Here is a 20,770-nt window from a genome sequence, read left to right as displayed (position 1 = left end):
TGATAAAACAGAGATCCACAGCTCAGGTAAAAGCTTATTCCCGTAATTTCACAAAACATAATAAAAGTTCAAGGAGCATGAAAACTTGTTGCAAGACACTGCAACTGTTCTCAGATTTTTGCCGTTTTTGATTAAACTCATGACAAAAAACTGCCTTCACAAAAACTGAAGGACAAAAATGCTGTCAAAGGGTAACACTCCTAGCAACAAGCGACAATGTGGGCAGGAGGTGAAAATTAGACATCAAAAATGTTACCTGGCAACAAGGTTTTCTTTTTTTCCATTTGGATTGAATGGAAAGAAGCGATGGCGATCACGTTTAAAGTCGGAGGGGGAATTACCTTAATCCGCCCGCCCCTCACGGGGGGAGAAGAGGTCGAGCACGGCGCATTAGGGAAGCAGGTGGAAACTGCTGCTGAAGGACCCCGGAGAGGCTGCAGAGGACAATCAATGCACATCTCAATTTTTAATCAGAGACAATTTGAACACTTGCTCGGCTCCTACTGCTGCGGGTTCAGATTTTTAAACGACACATTTTCTTGCGTTTGTATAGAAGAGCAGGGACGCATTTCTGCTCCACACTTTGTTGTTTCTCGTGTTCAGCCAACATGAAACACCTGGAAGGTTCCTGCAGCACAGTGCCTGTGTTTCCTGGGTAAAGGTGTTAATGAGGGCTCATAGTGAATGGTGCTGGGAATTCGTTTGGGATAAAACTACAACTAACTACCTGATACGGTTAGTAACTGAGCAGCAAATAGAGCCTTGTAAAAGAATTCATACGACTTCATACGACAGCACTTCTTAACCTTGTAAGAAGTCATGTAGAAAGAAGAAAAACTGATCAAGGGAGACCAAAATATAAGTTTTTGGCAAACAAAAACATGTATGGCTAAAGAACTTTTGCATGTATTTCTAACACTATTTTCCATCCATTAAGCTTCACATCAATATGATTAGGTACAGTCCTCTATGGAGATTCAACTTTTTAAACAATGACCTTTTGTAGCCATCTTGTGTAGGGTTGTCAACAACTGATGGACATCTGTCAAGTCAGGATTGTGTATTTTATTTTGCATAAAAACCCTCTTAGCATTCTTATTTAAGAAACTAAATTTCATGTTTTACTTCATTTTAAATGATCCAAATAAAGAGATGCAAACTAATGAAATGTTTCACACTGTGTGTGCAATTTAATAATTAGTTTCACTTCTTGAGCTGAGCCACGACAACATGGTTGCTCAATGACCAATTCAAATAGATATGGTCAAATTGTGTGGCTTTGCATGACATTCAAAAAAAATTAGCAAATGTACAAAAGAAAAAGAAAAGAAACAACAACCAAATATATTCTTAGTCCAGGCAACACGGCCAGAATTGGATTTTACGCAACAGAAACACAGGAGAGAGATGGAGCCAGATGGCAGAAAGACTGTTTCTGTTCGTTGCTCTGACAGTGAATGTCATCAGTGACAACCAACCAGGCGTACGAGGATCCTGACGGGTATGAGAGCAAATACTAAACAGGCCCTGCCATTTGTGCTACCGACCGTGAATGACTAATGTTTCAGGTAGGAACGTTCACATGAAACGTTTATTGAACTTATTCTTTTATCCACTTCAATCTCAATGTTAAGAAGAAAAAAAAACATTCACTATATTCAATAATCTGACTTGCTATTGTGCAAATGCTGTTCACTTCCAACTGAAGATGGAATAAAAATGAACTCAAGGCAAAACCTGAAATTTCAATGCTGTTAAACTTGCCCAGAACTGCTTACCTTTTCTTCAATCTTAGCAACCACATTTCTTTAGTCATTAACTCCTACCGGCTCCAGCTCTGTTTGCTCCTTTGGTAATCCATACCTCCATTTTGTTTCCACACCATTTTGATGATGACGCCTCGTTACCAGGAAGTTCCTGCGCTGGAGTCCCACAGTTCTAAAACCTAAAAGTTATCTGTTAGGTTTATTGATCTCTCTAAATTGCCCTTATGTCTGAGTGTGTGAATGGTTTTCTTTCTTGTGTGTCTCTGTGCTCCCCCCTGTGATGGCTATTTTCAACAATCCATTTTCTGTTTAAGACAAAATAGAAACAGAAATGATTTTTTTCCCCATACAGTACCACTCCTCCCTTTTGAATAAAGCTGAAAAAATAAAAAATTCTGCAAAAAATATGCATAATTTCTCCTCTTCGCAACAGGATTTGACACAGTCATTTGGACAACTAATGAAAAGAGACATGTCTGTGATTTACACAATAATTTATAGAACATCAGAGAAGCCAGATTTTATAATGTTTGCTCAGCTTTATACTTACAGGAGTATCAGCCAGGATGAGAGGAGCTGCGATTGCTCTGTGTTTCAGTCTAGAAGATGAGCAGCCTTTTATACATCAGGGCGCAGTTGTTTGGATAGCATGTGGAGTGAAACCTTTAGTTGGCATTTCCGGCAGCGAGTCAGACTTCCTCCATAAAACAGGTGATGAAATTCATCAGGGTCACCTCTCATCACTCAGTAAATGAGAGCTGCCAAAAAGATAAAGATCCCCTCAAACGGGATCCTGTGATTCAAGCTTTTGGAAAAAACTAAACGTTAGTAAGACTAACACATATATATAGAGAAAAGACAAAGTATTATGGGCAACTGACTGATGTTTAGTTTGCAAGAGAAGCTCTTGATTTTTCACAGACATTACAAATATCTGAGCATGACCTGGACCTTATTACAGGGACCTTCGGATGTTGCATATTGCAGGTTTTGGGTCTCTGTGGACCAGCCTCGCTCCCCACCGACAGGATTAGACTCGCATAAAATTTTGGATCCATGCACTTTGTACACCTGAGGCTTCCTGTTGTGTTATTTGTGCAACTCCAGAGCAGTTTTTTCAGGGTCCACTGCCTTCCTGCCGAGCAGCAAGTTGTTCCTTCAGGGAGCTGCTGAGACTGAAACGGCTGAGTAAAAATACAGCAGTGATGAGTTTCTGTTTACTTGTCGCCTTTCAAGCAAAACAACCACCTTAAAGATAAAGTCAGGCAGATCACTGGGAAATAGCCACTACACAATTACACACCTGAAACATCTAGATATCCCCTCCACTGAACACTTACCCTGTGAATTTTAATTGAAACGCTGAGATCTTAGTAGATGGGAAACTAAACTCATCAAGACAGATTGAGCTTTGATTATGTTTACTCCTCTTTTAAATTAAAACAAGGAAATGGTGGACACAAAGTAAACAATGCTCATCAGGTGTTATCCATAAAGTCCTTTCTTGACTGTTTAGCTCAGAATTTAAAAAAATTAAAATAAATAGGAAAACAGTAAAAAAAAAATAATCTAAGAATCATGTTCAGTGTTTTAATAAGAACACAAGCAATTCAAGCTACAAAGATTTCTACAAGGTAAATGGATGAATCACATAGAGGCAGTCACTTCTCTGAGGTCCAAACATGTACAAGCGAAAACGCGACGCAGCAGACGGGCTTGAAATGTTTCCTGTAGAGGGTCTGGATGCTGATGAGGATGTTCGCTGTGACTGTGGGTGTGGTTGGGAGTCCAGAGGGGCTCAGTTTGGAGGGGTTACGGCGCGGCCCAATTGGGTCTTTTCGGAGGGGGAGGGGGCATTAGCTCAGAGTCCGGGTCAGACGGGCGTTTCCGGCTCTGTGCGTTGACTCCCTGGGCGCAGCGGTCCAGATACTCAAAAAGGATTTCCTTCGTGACGGGTTCCTGGATGCTTTTACAGACAGCTGGGCAGAGAAAAACAAACGGGCACAGCAGGAAGGAAGTTATCACAGAGACACTGACAGGCTTTTCCACCCATTTAGTGCAACTCGTAAACTTTTATTTTTTTTTATGTTACAACAAAAAGATTTTGAAGTTTTTTTTTTACAATTGGTAGTCTGTTAAAAGGTGTTTTACTTGATGACTGTTTTTTTCTTTTGTCTGACAAAGTAAGTTGGCACATGCAGACTTTTTTTCAGACCTTTGTGGAGGGAAATCAGTTTTTCACGTGTCGGGCCAATCTCCCAATATTAAGGAAATCCAGGTCAATTTATTAGCTCTATTTTCAACAACTTTCTTCCTGTCACTCTTTCATGAAGGCCATATATTTTTTTTTAGTTAATTTAAGAATCAACTGATTATTCCACCTGAGCTGTACAGGTTGGCTTCTTGTTCACTTTTTCTGATTGATGATCTCTTATCCAACCTGTCACTGTACGTGGAAAACTGTCTCTCAGTACGTTTGCAGCTGTGCCACACTGTTTCCATTTTTGGATAATAGATTAATTGGTGCTAAAACTTGCAAATCAGTTTTATAATCAAAACTTTTCCGCACTTTTATCCCTGACCTTTCAGGTGATGCTTTAGTCTTTGTGATGGTGTTTCCTCTCAGATACATAAAAAACAGCTATACTGATTTAGATGCTACTTTACACACATGTGTGCTGTTATAGTAAGTATGGATTTTATTTAGGGGTATCAGCATATATTTTTCACATTTATATTAATTAGATTATTGAAAACCTTTACAATTTTCAATCCAATTCACAATTCAGAACTACTTTTTGTTGTTCTGTCATATAAAACAGTAATAAACATACAAGGTAACACAGAAGGTCTTTGTACCAAACCTGACCTCATCAGCACTTATACTTTGAGCCATCTTCGCAGTAAGTGTATAAAAAAAACGCCCCCCAAAAAACAGGATTTGGATCATTACCCCTGAGACTATGCATAGAAATAGCTCATCCCACTTCACAGCTCCCTTGGCACGTTCATGACCGAGCCACGGTACCAACAGCACATTAATGATTATTTGCAGTTGCTAAATGGAACAAAGTGTTATCAGTCTGCAGAGACATGCAAAGATATCTGTCAAGATTTTTTGATAAAAGAGACTTTTGCCATCTGGCCTCCGAGGCTGACTCGCAGCCCGCAGCAGCATCTAAAGCCCAATAACTCCATATTCTCTTCCATCTTCTACAATCAATTTAGTTTGCGGTTTAAATGCATTTGTCCTCCCTTCTGCTTCAAGTTTATATGGCTTCAGCTTCTGTTTTTATGCTTTGCCTTGTACAGCACTCTGATGTCAACATTTAGATGAAATGCTGTGCTAAAAAGGTTCATCAGACGGGGAGGCTGTGTGCCGTTTCCATCATCTTCTCCTTTGTTTACATACATTTATTTTCTCTGAAAGGTTAGAAGCTTTCAGATGATACAGAACAATGCATGTGAAGATTTTTCTTCAACCGAAACGTTTAATTCCTTTTTTCCTCCTGCATTAGAGTGTGAAATAACCCCCAAAATAACTCTTTGAGACAGAAACAGAAGAATTAATGCCATGTTAATTTTAAATCTCATTTATAAATGCTAACTATTTAAAATGTTTAAGACTATAAGGATCAAGCAGCATCTCAGAACATGGACGTTGAGGCAAAAGAGTGAATTTACACCTCATAAAATCTGAGTTTTTAACTCAAACATAAAACTTCAGAATAAGGTGATTTCATCTCTGAGTTTTTCATATGCACACTTTGATCTGGTCAAACCAAACGATAACAGGAAAAAGATTAATATGGTAATTAGAAAATGTGGAAAATTATTATTGTACAATAAAAAAAAGATTTCTTTTTCTTTTTTTATTTTATTACTTGTTGTATTAGTAAAATTATGCACACAAACATGAATAGATCATTTTTGGGGGTAAGAAAATGCTGTACATACTAAAAGTTTTTTTTTTTTTTTTTTAGGAAAGGGCAGAATTTAGAAAAAAGAAAAACAGCAAATATTGTTGAACAATTATATATATTTTTATATTAACCCCTGCAATTTAAACTCTAGCCTTAAGCCCTACACCAAATGTTAACCCACAAACCACTGGTTGATGAAACACAACCGACAGCAGCAGGTGATTCTTCCCTCCACCGTCCAGAAACCAAATCTGATTTTTTTGACAGATAAGGTCTGACAGCATGTCTGAAGACATAAATCTGACAGACTGAACCTCAGGCTGGATGAATGATCGTCTAAAGCCCTCGACTCGGTTTGTGTCATCGCTCATCTTCCTTGCGTCTTCTTCTTTCCGTGGCCGCTGCTCATCGTTCAGCAGGAGGTCGGTGCTGGCTGGTCTGCACGTCAAAGTTTACGCTCGGACTAAGTTTAACGTACTTTACGACACATCGTACATAACGTAGGTGTGCGGCGAAAAACTAGAATAATGTATGAAGAGCAGCAGGGCAGGTTGAGCCGAGAGAACATTTGTGGAAAATGTCGGATGAAGAATTGAAAAAGTTCATTTACATTCAGTGTTTTGTGCAAGAAAACTCTCACCCGAAAGAGCTGAGTGCGTCTATGCTCTGCAGATGGATGCACTCTGTCTTTTGAACCTGCTTTAAGGAAACACCTTGCTTTCTATTTCTTGTTTTTGGGCCACTTATATATCCTGGATACCTGTTTACAGCGGTGGTATTTACTTAAAAAGGGGGGTGGGGGGACATTTCATGTAGCAAAATGTCAGCTTCTCTGCTCAAAGAAAGGACACGGATGAAAACAATTTGTCCTGGGCACAGAGTGCGAGGCCTGACGGGTTGGTGTGCACGCTTACACAACAGAACATCTGCCACCTCCACACACACAAGCACACGCACGCATGCATTCGCTCACAATCTCATAACAGGGAAATCTAACTGAGAGCAAAGCCTGATGTAAAATACTGATAAAATAAGCCATTAATCGCAGGCTGACTGCTCGTTTTTCACTTTGATACATCTGCAGATAAAGGAGGAGGTGAGGTATTAATAAATAACTGCAGACGAGGAAGGAATAGATGCTCACCCATGGCTGTGTCATAGGAGTTGGGGAAGCTTTTGTCCACCCTCTGCCTCATAAACACCCAGCTGTTGTTAGCGAAGGTGCACTCGATGATCTTGCTGTCGTACTGTTTCAGCTCTTTGGTTGCCTGTGCAGACACAAAGAAGAGATTCATCGAAAACTGCTAGAGGAGGAAAGGTTTCATTTGTTTTATTCTTTCTAGTTTCTGTAAAAATGAAACGTATGTTGTTAGATTATCTGGTTTAATGGTGATGGCTGTCATTAACAGCATGAATATGCAGAGAAATGACATAACTGGACAAGAGGGAAATCCATGACATTCAAAATAAAGTAAAAAAATAAAAAAATAAAATCACTGAAGTATATTTGAAGTAAAATTTATTTTGAAAAGTTAAAATTTCAATATTTAGCAGGAGTATAAAGAAACAGTGATCAGTATGTATTCAGGTTTTAGTCGGTTTTCTGCAAGTTTCAAACCACAAAAATAATTACATTATATATTTTTTTTCTTCGATCAGCAGTAAACAAACAATATTTTCAATATCTGGAGCTATTCTGATATTTTTATGTTACTGGTATTATGTATGCTGAAGACACATGATGCCATTTTTTAGCACAATCAAGTAACTGTATTACCTTCAGTTCAGCTGACTTTGTAATTTGAAACCTTAAAATTGGGCCTTTGTCCCTTTAAGAAACTCCAGCTCTTTCCGACACGCCGCCTTCAGCACGTCCTCATAACAATGCTTCTCATTGTGCTGTTCACAACCATTCTCAGGAGCATTGAACTGGGAAGTAGTTCATATGATAAGCTCAACAGATGTTTGCTAATTGCTGCTGCGAAACCCCAGGTATGTTTTCGATGAGGACGTTACATGAAAAAGTTCATTTTACACAATAACGCCTCTTTAAAAAAAGCGGAAGGCATAAAACTGACAAGAGATTTTAACAGATTGATTACACGGTGCATTCAGGAAAGTATTCACAGCGCTTCACTATTTCCACACTTTGTTATGTCACAGCTTTATTCCAAACTGTATTAATCTCTTTCCTAAAAATCCTACGCACATGGGATTTCTTCTCTGCATCTATTGCACGGTCACAACAGACACCTGCTCATAATAAACCTGCGTGAGATTGTTTCCTTATGAAGCCATTCTGCTGTCACCAGGTTTGATCAAGAGAAGTCATTGCTGCGAAAGCAATGACAACGCAGAACTGTGTTTTTTTTGGTGTTTTTTTTAACCACTGAAAAAGTGATCAACTAAATGTCATCGCATATATTAAACCTGCAGCTTAATGTTAAATTGATTTCAACTGAGTTGGATTCTTAAAGTGGAAATTAATTGGGCCTGATTGTCTGGTAAAGTGCTTTGAGATCTCATTTGTTCTGAATTAGTGCCAAACGAATGAACTGAATTGAAACAAATAAAAGAAAGTGTCCAGTCATTATGTGAAGGTCTCGGATTATTTTGTAATATGACAGAGATACAACATATTCTATCCGTAATGAAACATCAGCACATGCAAACACTAACGCATTTTGAATTGGCTTTGATGCAGCTCCTGACAAAGCAGTCCAACAGTTCCCAGTCCACCTACTGAGCTACAAAGGATCGCTAACCTATTACATCATATTCTGCTTTGAAAACCAAAAAAAATAAAAATCAGTGCTGCATACTGTAACACTGCTCAAGTGTACGAAAGTGGCACATCATACTGAAGATCAAGTATGAGTCAAAGAAGACATTTGAGCATCTGTTGTTTATTTGTCAAGGGACTGTGTCTCACTGAGAGGATTGTTGAAACTTGGAAAAATGTAAATCCCTGAACTGCTGGGAACCAGGAAGGCACCCAAAAATGTGCAGCAGCAGTGAGATTTTAAAAGAAGCAACAATGGAGGCTCAAGATTTAGTATAATGCTCCTCATTGAAGATGGACTCATGCAGGGTAAAAAAAAAAAAAATGACAAAGACGATGACCTTCAGGGTTCAAACGGAACCCGTGACTCCCAGTCAGAGACTGACAGCGGCCACTGCCAGGAAAGCCCCGACGTTTGGCAAGACACTACAAAGTAAGAGCTTATGTGGTCCTAGAGTGCCGGGCATCTGGGCTCGCAATGGGTGTCGAATTCACACAGGAAGCAAGACAGGGTATGAGGAAGGAAGGGAGAAACTGAGAGAAAGAATGCAGCACATAGAGAGAGAGAGTAGATATGTTTAGACTTTCAGAAATCACATTTTACAGTGTAATTATAGTTAAATTTTGATTTTTTTTTTTATGTCAGTATGAAGATAGGGTCTGGTGAGCCAAACGTATCTTTCAGCGGCAGAATCTCTGAGCTCTCCTAAAGCTTCCTGCAGCAAACTGCCAGAAAACTGTGAAGGGCATCGCAGGCAGGCAGGCAGGCAGCTAACAGGCTGGATCTCTCCCTGCTGCTGACGGGTGACATGTTGGCTGCCATTTTTCATCACCACTTGGTGCCTAATCCATCCAAATCTGTCTCATTATGGCGGCACACGTGTCCCCCCAGTTATCAGGGACATTCCAACTCTTTACAAGTCTGTGCAACACTAGTGTAGGGATGGTTCAAAAACAGAATTAATGCACCAACAGCATGTATCTGATGCTGTAGTTAGAAGGATGCATGATGGATGAAGAGAAGACAGACCTATGGATGGATGAGTGGATGAATACTTGGAAAGGTGAATGGGGGGGACGCATGAATAAATGAACAAAAGAATAAATGGACAGATAGATGGATGGGCAGTCAGATGAAGCCTTGACAAAAGTGAAAGAATGATTAGACAGATGTTACATGAATGGTTGGATGAAAAAAGGGAGAAATGGACAGGAGAATAGTTTAACTGCTAGATGAACAAAGACGGATGTTGGATTGACAAACTGATATTTTCAGATAAAGGAATACAGCATAAATTATCTAAGGAAATAAAAACGTGTTTCAATACTCTAATTCCTTTTTTTCTCCTTTATTTTAAACACCTGGAAAATATTTTGACACCATTTTGTCTTGTTCCAGGCTTCAAGCAACTACTGTTGAGAAACTTTTTTTTTCTTTCAGTCATCAAACAATTCATCAATGCATTTTAATGAATATTCACTCTGCAGAGGTTTGTAGTTTGAATATATTATTCCTTTTAAAGACAGGAACGGGGTACGGGTTCATGTGAAATCAACACAATCTCTAGAAACTTAGCTGGAGAATTACAGCATACTGCCATGACAGCATTAATCATTCCTGACATAAAAATGCCTTCATAGTCTCAGTTCTGCCACATCAGTAGCGTCTCAGTGCCAGTGTGTCATCAGATAATTTAAATAAAGACTTCATTTCCATGTAAGATGTTAAACTCCAAGAAATATCACTCTTACCCAGAGATCGGAACTATTTCATCCCTGCCGTAATTTTATAACTGCTCCATATATTACATCTGTAGAAAAGCGGTAGGTTAGATTCGATAATATATTCAGCCATTTGTAGCTGTTTAGTTGGAGAGCAATTTATTTTCCCTGGCTTATTGCTATCTTGCCTTAAACTGTCAAATTGTCTTCTTTAATGAGGCCTTTTTTGTGGTTTCAGAGAAATTAAAATTATGCATACATGTTTTTTTTCAATGACTTAAAAAGTGCACACTGACATATTTTAGCTTGCAGTGTTTTTAGTTTAATGACTTTGTGGTTAGTCTCAATAGATGTGTAAATGTGCATTTCTGTGTGTGTCGACTACTGTGGCTTTCAGGTAATATATTATCTTAAGAGCCAAATTTTCTGGTTAAACAAATGGCTAGACAGATAAATAAATGTTTGCTTTAGACATTACTGTAACTTTCTCTACGTTTCTACAGCATGCATTTACCATGGCAACACATCTTACTGATAAAAATACCTCTTAGTCTTGTAGTATATCTGTGACAACATAATAAACATCTAAAGAAAGTATTTATATGTCGGTACATTCAAAATTTGGCATCTGATCTTAATCTAGTCAAACTGCTGCAACACTTGGTTATCCAGTATATTGTGCCGAAGAGACAAATCGACATTCAGAATTAGACGTTTTCCTGAAAAGGTCTTTTGTTTTCCTACAACCAAACCCACTTTTGTTTCTTTCTGAAGTTAAATCAGAATAGAGTCGCAGGTCCACGGCACTCGGGTCCATTTTAATAAAAGAACACAAGATGAGACGACGTATAAGTGGGAAGAGGATATAAGATGCAGACGTGTGAATATGAACAGGTTTCCAGGGAATAACTTCATTGATGAACAGTATGAAAATCAATGTTCAAACTTTAATATATGTTGTCAGACAGAATACAGTATTTGCCTTCCGAACAGTAATATCTCATCCAGTGAAAATAAAGAAAGCTGGGCCAAAAAAACCCAGCAGACAGAGTGGATCATCTTCAGGGTTCCTACTTGGGCCAATAAGATCGAGACATCAGGGAAGTCAGAAAACAAATAGGATTCCCGATTAACCAATTACACAACAGACTCACACTTTGAGTGTGTGTAAAGCTGATCATTACCTCTCACATCCAGTTTGACTGTTCAATCAGAGACTAATAGGTGAAAAACAAGGTAATGAAGTGCAAGTGAGCAGGAGTTCAGCTCGTTAGGTAAACAAGGGGCTCTGAGCAATATCACTTTAACAAAACCTTAACAAATGTCCTTTAAACTTTACAAACTAAATGGGCAAGTTGCTGTCAAAAGCAGCGGTTTCTATGGGTACCACGTTCAAATATTCCGTGACTTCATGTTTTTAATCCTCTATCTAATATATTAGGCCTGTAGGCTATAAAAATTGATCTGAAGAACTTTAATGACACTTAAATGATGGTGAAGCAGAGAGAGTCACACAGCGATGCCTTCAGGAGTCACATAAATTGGAGAGCTCAGTGAAGGAAACAACAGTCAAAATCATTTCAGCACCTGGCGGTGGAGGTGCATGCTGGGAACCCATCATAGTTTCATCAAAGCTGCAAGGTTTTTTTTTTTTTTTTTTTCTTTTTTTAGGAAACTGCTCTTATCCCCGTCACTGGTGGGTTCGCCTGCCAGGTAGTGTTCAGATTATTTATGATTAATAATCTGTATTCACAGGCCACATATACCTCCAGCAGAGCAAGTAGACACCAGAAAGCATTGAGACTTGACTAAAAAGAGGAACTGCAAAGTAAAGCCTTTAGAAGAGATTTAAAGTGTCTCATAAAAAACTGCAATAGGGATTTTAAATTTGAGTCAATTTTAGCATCATTTTTAAAACAGTGTTGGATTATATTATAATTTCAAGCCTAATAAGGACTTCAGTTATAAGTAGTTTTCAATTATTTTTTGCTTTCGACCTTCAAAATAACATTAGCAGGTACATTAGACCCGACAAATGTTTTATCCTGGGAATAGAAACACTTTCGTTTATTAGCATATATTCATCTCAACTCATCCAGCTGAAAAAAAAAGAAAGTCAATAAACACACCTATTGTGTTGGTGACCATGTTTCCATCCTGGACAGATTGCTGAAGTATTAGGCTACATTTTTGGTCTTGGTTTAGACAGGACTAATAGAAAATATGTTTTACTAACATATTTTAATGCAAATCTAGTATGTTGTGCATGAATAAAATGTAGAAAAAAATTTATTCCAATGCTTAAAAAATACAGCACCGTGCTTTGAATGACATAAACATTAAACAGTGTTTCAGCTGCTCTCTGCTCAGCTTAAAAACAGGAATTTATAAAGAAAACACAGATTTCAAATTGCAATGAAATTTCTCGCTGGGGTCACAGTAGAAAATAATCAGACTGCACAAAAACAACAGAAATCAGGAGGTACATGTCCGACAACCGGCTCTGAGTTTGAAAACAGAGGGAATAGTTGTTGAGAAATTTTACATAAGCCTCCAAAAAATGTCTAAAAGTAACATTTAAGATCAAACTGTGTGGTTATAGTTATGCATGAGAAATGCACCTCCTCTTGGATTATTTTTTTTTACTTGTTAAATACAGGCTTATTTTTCATGCAGCTGCATCTACTGTTTAACATAAAATGCATGCAGCGTGTTGTGTGCCGCAAGGCGAGGAATAAACTTCAAAGGAATGTTTTCGACAACATAATTCTCTTAAGGCATCTGTTTGGTGAAGGCGCACCAAAATCTTGATATCATCATTTTAAAGTGCTTGGAGTTTCGGGGTGCTGTGCGGTGTAGAGACAGATCACATAACTCATATGGGGGATTTTGGTCCACAATGCCGGCGTTCAGGATTTGATTCGTGAGTTTGGGACATTTGCTGCATGTCATGTCTTCTCTCTCTGCTCATTTCTTGTCTAAATAATGTGGTGTTGAGTTTTGCAACCCTGAGCTATCATCTAGGATCAAACAAACTTAAAACTGAGGGATGCTGTAGATTAAATTTGGGATAAGATCTTTTTAAGGATCACTAAGATTTAAACTTAAGATCACTATAAAAAAGACTTAGTTGTAGCACATTAATTTAAGCAAGTTGGAAACTTGGACCCACGGCGGGGTCCGACTTCAAATTTGGGAATTTATGAGACAATTTAAGGGGAGAAGTATGGCAAAAGCTCTTGTCTGATGGCGCATAACAAACTTATTGACTTCAGTCTTAACGTACATAAAACATACATTAAACCAGCAGAAATGTATTCACAAGACAAATTAGAAGCACTTTTATAGATCAAACAGTACGTAGTAGGTGATTTTATTTTATTCCTAAAATTCATTCAGGTTTTAAAAAATTGCAAACAAGTAAAAAATATTTTCAGCAATAGAAGAGTTTTCAAAGGCTGTGCCAGTAAATCCATCTAAAAGCTTCCTTCCAAAATCATTTCCTTTAGGAACAAACAGAAATTACCACAATAAAGGAGCCAAGTTTGAAAAATTACCTCAATAAAGCAAGTTTTTGTGAAAATCACGCAATATTTTCGAATAACAGAAAGGTTGGCTTGATTTCTTTCACCGGCAGCCAAATGCATTTCGATGAGCTGTCAGCCGAATGTTCCTCAAATTGCATCTAATCGGAGCTTCAAAATGACTGCGATGCCCAGAAGGAAGGAGATCAATGTCAAAGATACAATCCGGTGGCTCACAGCAGACAACAAACTCACACCCTCGCTGTGCAGAGGTGTTGGATTTAGCAGGAACAGCGTCCTGATTGAAAGCACAAGTCCTCTTGTCCTCTGCTAACATGTAATCGATACATTTTTAAAGCAGATTAGCACTTGGGTCAGCTGTAAACAATGTTTTACTAGAAAAGAGTGACATGAAAACTGATGTAGAGACAGTCAAGGGACTGCAGGACTTTTCAGGCTACAGACTAAGGAGCAAACAGAAAACAGAAGTCTGCAACTTTAATGGATTGTGCTCCTAAATAGTAAACTACACCCTGTAGAAGTACCTCATCAACAATAGTACATTTTCAGAAAAGACTTGTAATAACAGAACATATGTATCATATTACTTTTCCTTTAGATGTCACCATCAGGCTGCCCAATCCAAAACTGCAGAGAAACTGATTGCTGGAGTTTGAGTTGATAAAAATGACAAAACTGAGAGCAAAAAATGATAAAATTGTATTTTTGTTGCTGACTGGGATAAAATGTATGGAAAAATTATAATTTTATTGCTCTTCAAACGCGGTATACATTTGAGGTGATGTGTTAGTTCAGTAGAAAGCTAAATAACGTAGCTGAACCTGTAATTATATCAAAATCACAAAAAAGGAACAAATACAAACATTCTACTTGGTAATGCTTGATGTTTGCACTGAATATGCTGCTATAGGAAATTTCTTTTAGCACATTTTACCCAAACACTTGCTTAGTTGTTCTTTTTGTAATAACGTTTGCTTAATTACCGGTATTTTATATTTGATTGTACCAATGTCATGTACTTTATTTATCCTTAATTGCATCTGGCTGGTGAAGCACTTTGTGCAGGAAAAGTGCTAATAAATAAACTTGACATTGACTTGTTTTTGTTCCAGAAACTGCTTAACAGGTGAATTTCTAAACCTCTTGCAAAGTCAAACAGCAGTTAGGTTATATTAAATATTGTAGAGATGTGTGGCAAAATGTAGCTTTTTCAAAAGCACATTAAACCTGTAGCCCATATATTTATATTTTTCATATGAAAAGAGCATATTAAAGAGTATTTGTGCAAATATATTTCTTCTTCTATCACAATGCACTATTATTGTTGGTAGAATGCCCGATTGGGAAGGCTCAAAAAGCAAAATAATATTTTATTTTAATGTTTTGCCATGTTACAACCAGAAACTTAAATGTGTTTTGTTGTTTTTATGAGGTGGACAGAAGCACATTAATGTATAACTGTGGAACGCATTTATTCTGACACCTCTAAGTAAAACACAGTCAAATCAAAAGCTTCAGAAGTTAACCTTTTTAATAAATAGTCAATCTTGTCAGTATAAAAACAGCCTTTCTGTGAAGGCCTCTGAGATGATGATGATGATTATTATTATTAAAGATGATGACTGAAGCTAAATACAGATCAAATTTGGAATGAAAATCTGTTAAAAACTGCAGATAACTTCACTTTGGGGCTAAGAATCACCTACACCATAAAATACAGCCAGACTATAAAGAAATGGGTCTGATCCAAAGATATTCATGTGTTATTGTGTTGCTGTATCACAAAAAATTCCAAAAAATACATCTAATATTGTGGCTGTAACAACACCAAATGTGTATAGCTTTGCGTTTGCTGGCATTATTGATGTCAGTATAGCAATATAATCATTTTTTAATAATGACATTGCAATGAGCTTCTCATGAAAGAAAAATCGTTTAGGCAAATCAAATGAATTGGCTGAATAAGCACAAACTTTTAAATTAAAAGCGGTTAACTTCAAAACAGAGCGGAAGGTGGAGGATCGCCAGCATAAAGATGAATCCAACAAAGCAATACATTTATGTCCTCACCCTCATCGTTGCAAAGGGTCTATCGTAGTTTCCAACGTAGAGCAAGCCGACGGTCTGTGGTAACAGCCTGGAAAGGCAAAAAGATCACGGTTAACACCAGCAACTCCCCCCCAGTGCAGGATCTCAACACTGAAGTATGTGAGTGTTAACAGCGTTGGAAAGAAACCACTACTCCACTTCCATTTACCAGCTAGTAACAGAATGATAAAGGATGTGAGATTACACCTCACTGAGCCCTTCTGTGTCTCTGCACAGCTTGATGTCCCTCTACCCACAGAGTGAACTACAGTATGGGCATGTTTACAGTACAGCACTGCAACACAAAGAACAGAGAATACCGGCTTTTGGAGTACTGGTCTCAAAACTTTAATGAGATTAAAACGTGCAGTAGGTGAAGGACTTGAATGCCAAGAAAACAAAAATTCTCAAAAGCAAAAAGAGAAAAAGGTCAGGTTGTGAAGCATGATCTGTGTTCCTTAGATGGATGAAACAAACATCAACTTGTTCTGGAACAATAAAAAGGCTTTTGTGTGATGTTTTACAGTGACATTGAGTATGATTTCTGAAAGGGTTTTAATGTCTCACTGCTGTTTGGAGCAATTATCTTACCTAAACACTAACAGAGGGGTTATTTTTGTCTCTGTAACTTAACGCAGATCTATTAACCCCTCCTGGGCAAAGAAGCTACAAATTAAACCAGCAGTTTATACTGAATTCCAAGTTGTAAAATCAAACAGAAAGCAAAGTTGGAGGTAATATGTGTGTAAATAAATGTTTTGTTTCGACCCTTCATCAATTTCATCCCACCAGCTGCTATGACAGGCATAAAACTGAGCATTTTTATAACCTTATGGAACAAACTGTGTTTATAAGCTACAATGACTCACATCATCTACGCTTAGAAGTGTTTGGGTTTTAACAAGGGTCCTAATTTTTCATATTTTAAGTGGAAAAAAACATTGATGAGAAACAAATTAGCATTCCTAGATCAACTTCCAAGACTTCCTATCATTTTAGATACAACAACACAAATGCCAAAGCTACAATTAATCACAAAACTATTCATGTCCTTAAACTGTAGATTTAAAATTATGTTCATTCAATCTCAATAGAAATTGATAGAAATTAAGAGTTATCTCTTCAAAGAAAAATATCTTAAAGGACTGTTATTTTTTTATGTTTTTAATTTTCTATTTAATTAATTTGGCACATAAAAACATCTTTAGTCCTTTTTCAATAAATTTTAATTTGCATCACAGAAATAAAACTCTTTTTCTAATTGCAGAGCAACTTTTTGAATGTTTCCCTTTAGTGATGAGCTCAAAATCGTTGAGGCTGGAAGGCCTCCTCACTATTACCTTAATATTTAGCTTCAGGTAATATTAACATTCTCTATTACATTCTAATGAGGACAGAAGCCAGGCTCCTCCAGAACATTAATATTACTATGAATAAGAAGAAAGGTAAACTGCAGATTGCTTTGATCCTAAATTATTTTGGTCTCAAGTGAACAAAATAGTGTTTTGGTCCAAACAAGAGCAGCTGTGTAGGCTAAAAGTTCACAAAGAAATTGTCACTAAGATTCATTAATAGAAAATGTGCATTGCCCTCAAAGAAAAAATGAGGAATTATGAAAGGCTGTGAGCTAAATGAATCAAAACCTAAAAGTGTTTACAAGAGACAAAGAGTACCTAAAATTATTCCATAAAAAGGGAAAAATCTAATAAAGATAGGACCTTAGGACCTCAGAGAAGCATCATTCTTTGGTTAATCAAATTACTCTAAGGCCAGTTTGTAGATAATAGCTTTTTTTGTGGGTTCAAAATGTTGTTAACTATTTGTTCCAATAAAGTGGGAACAAATAGTGTTTTTGTCACTGCCTAAAGATGAATCTAAAATTGTTTCTCTGCTGAAATAATGGTTTATGCAATGGGAACCTTTCTAAAGAGAGATAACACATAGGAGACTAGACAGGAACTGAAACTATCCCCCCAAGAGACTTAAAATCAATTCTTATGTGATATGTCAAAACTGGCAGCGATGGCCAAAAGAACAACAACCAAGTCAATTTCCAAATATTTCCAGAACAAACTGTTTGTACCTCCCAGATTACCAACAGATGTCTTAATCACAGGGTTTGCTTCCCCTGCCCACCATAAAAATACAACTAATTGTGGCTGCAGCTTATTTCAGGCACTGTTTCTACAAACACTGACACAGGTTTTATATTAGTTACCCATTTTTAGCATCAAAATAGAGGGGGATGCAAAGCCAAATGGACATCTAAACAACAGGGCAGCTCCGCAGTCTGGTCCAGCTAATTCTCAGATCTCGAATGGAGCTGAAATCGGAGACCGTCCTCCCAGCCGCTCTCACCCCCTTCCTGCGTAATGATAGCTAGCAAGGGGAGGAAGGAAGCAGCAGTAGACATTAAGGGGGCCAAATAGGCATATTTTAATGTGCTTTGTCCAGTGCCAAGCCAAGTCCATTTCCATCAATAGCTGAACAGCCCCTCTAGGGCTTCAGGAATCTGCAGCACTCACAAACAACAAAATTACCTTCATTTTGACAGCTTCTCTTAAACAACAGTAAGTCCATGAGGTTTTCCCAAAGGGATTGGAATACAGACTGAAACAAATGTGGCTAAATCAAGAAAGCCTCAGCGGAAGAAGCTTGCTGTGTGGACGTTTGCAAGCTCTTTCACTCTTTCACTGCGTAACGTTCAACTTGCACACAAAACGCAACTATTTGAAATGACATGAAAACATCCACTTTCTTTAAAGAAAGGTCGAGATAAATTGTTGTAAACAATACGTGGGTAAACACCAGTAAATATCTCGGGCTGAGGATTCATCAGGCTGCTTAAGCAAATCCATTATCAAAGTAAAATTAAACAGACAATAAACAAAATATGATTCAAATAAAAATTTGGGGGAATAAAACCATACAGCATCATCTAACTGCTTTACAGCTGAAGGAGTATAACACTTTGGAGTCATGATCATGCGTATAACTCTGGGTTTCTAGGTAGCGTTGAGAGAGGCATAAATATTCAGAGTCTTACCTGCAGTACACAGCGTTAAGTGCACTTTCAGTTAGAGAATAATAATGGAGAGCTGATGCTCAAGGTGGAGCCACTTTAAATGATTAGCCTACTAAAGTAATAGTAAAGTTTTCTTGCTATTTTTGTTGCACCTTTGCTTTTAAAAGGTTTAAACATCTTTCGTCTACCAACATTTATCAGGCAAATTACCTTTCAGAGGCACAGGCATTTTAACTGATGGCTTTCAGCTGGAGATTGGTTTTTATTAAGCCATTTTTTGAACACTATCTAATTACTTCCAGCACCAGAAAGTGTCATTATGTGCCTAATGGTGTGTTGGTGGCCCTTTCTCTACAAAAACAACCCTGACTCAGTCGTGTAAGTTGAAAGGTAGAGATTTCATGGATTATTTCTCCAGCACATATCACAGCTGCTTGACTGAAATGAGAGCTGGAGAATTTTGAGGTCATGTCATCAAACTCGTGCTCCTCAAAACATCAGTGAAGCATCAGCTAAGATTTTCTTCCCCCCATAATTCATCTTGAATGTCAATGTAAAAGGCGATGTAAAAGAAAAGGAAGCAGACTAGATCATTCATTTACCATCAGGTATGAAAACCTTAGTTGATAGAACATAAATAAAGTCTATGGCCTCAATCAAAACCCTGCATTTGTATCTATAGATATAAAGTATTATCAAATATGTACTATTAAACTATTGACTCTTCAATAATCATCCTATAAATGTTTAAATGCACACAATGTTGCTATGCCCTTGTATAACACGACACAAAATCCTAAAAAATGTGATTCTCTGTGATCAAGACCTGGCTTGAACTACAAGTCTGCAGTGATTGAAGTCAATCTATTCATAATGGCAGAGACTTCAAAGTCTGGCTCCAGATTTGTTCTGCAGGATTCTGCTAGATTGCATGAATGTCAGAAACCCATCTCTCTCGCCATCTTACGTTTTACAAATCGAATCCTTCTTTGCTGTGTTAGAAAAACTGGAGCATAAAAAATCTCCCTCAATCTTCCAGCCTCTTCTCAATTTTCTAATTTCATTCACTTTGGAGGCAAGGTTTTGAATTCACTCTGCGCTGAAGCTCACCTTAATGCTTTTACAGGGTATGTACTTGACTAGAATCCTATAGACTAAATATGGATCATGATGCTGTAATGGAAATGATTCCTCGGAATAGAAAGGTGGTGCGAGAAGCTTTGGGCAACAGCCTTGGGAGAGGTAATTCAAGCTACCCAAGCTCCTAAAATCCCAGTGCATCTATTGAACTATGATATAACCATTACTCATCCTGCTTTCTGAGGGAATGCTGGCCAAAATTAGTAATGAATCCAGAAATCTATACAATACTTTTAGGCACCATCCTTAATTAGGATTCTGGCAATGTCTCTGCAATTGCTCAATATTTCCATTTTATCCTTTTCCGTTTCTTCCCTCCTACTGCCACACAATAATCACTGTCTGCCTCTGTGCGTGCTTTCAGGGAAGGTAATAAAACTTTCAAGGCTGTATGCCTCAGTGGTGCAACAAGATGTGCTCAAGGATTGACTGTGTGGGCTGATGAATAAACAGTTGTTACCTCCAAACAAGTCTGTCCATCTCTCCCTTCCAGACAGCAACTAAGCAGAAATCTGAAAGCCTACACCGATACTAAGCAAGTCGTGGCGATCGGTACTCTGCCAGCAAAATTTATCTTTTGGGAAAATATCAAAAAGATCTGAAATGGCAACAATGATTGTCTGTGTTCTCCCACACACAGGGGAGGAGTAAAGACGCTAACAGGCTGGCCGTCTTTCGAGTAGAATGAGCGGCTGTGCCCTGGTGTCATCCTCGGAGTATGTTGTTGGTAAATGGAGGTGGGCTCACTCATGGCTAAAGAGCTGGAACAGTCACAGAGG

General features: G+C 37.9%; 1 protein-coding gene across 1 annotated transcript in view; it reads right to left on the bottom strand.

Moving 5' to 3' along the window:
* Positions 1–3,170: 3,170 nt before the first annotated feature.
* Positions 3,171–20,770, bottom strand: part of rngtt (RNA guanylyltransferase and 5'-phosphatase) — a 104,517-nt gene continuing 86,917 nt past the window's right edge. Inside the window, exons 14-16 of the mRNA XM_014978035.2 lie at positions 15,809–15,875; positions 6,834–6,957; positions 3,171–3,745 (exon numbers count right to left, since the gene is read on the bottom strand). Coding sequence (XP_014833521.1) covers positions 3,579–3,745; positions 6,834–6,957; positions 15,809–15,875 — 358 coding nt within the window. The 3' untranslated portion in view covers positions 3,171–3,578. The remainder of the gene's footprint in view (positions 3,746–6,833; positions 6,958–15,808; positions 15,876–20,770) is intronic.

Source organism: Poecilia mexicana, unplaced genomic scaffold (assembly GCF_051168715.1).
Source record: "Poecilia mexicana isolate PSO_F unplaced genomic scaffold, ASM5116871v1 scaffold_21, whole genome shotgun sequence".
Lineage (NCBI taxonomy): Eukaryota > Metazoa > Chordata > Actinopteri > Cyprinodontiformes > Poeciliidae > Poecilia > Poecilia mexicana.
This window is presented reverse-complemented; position numbering and strand designations above follow the sequence as displayed.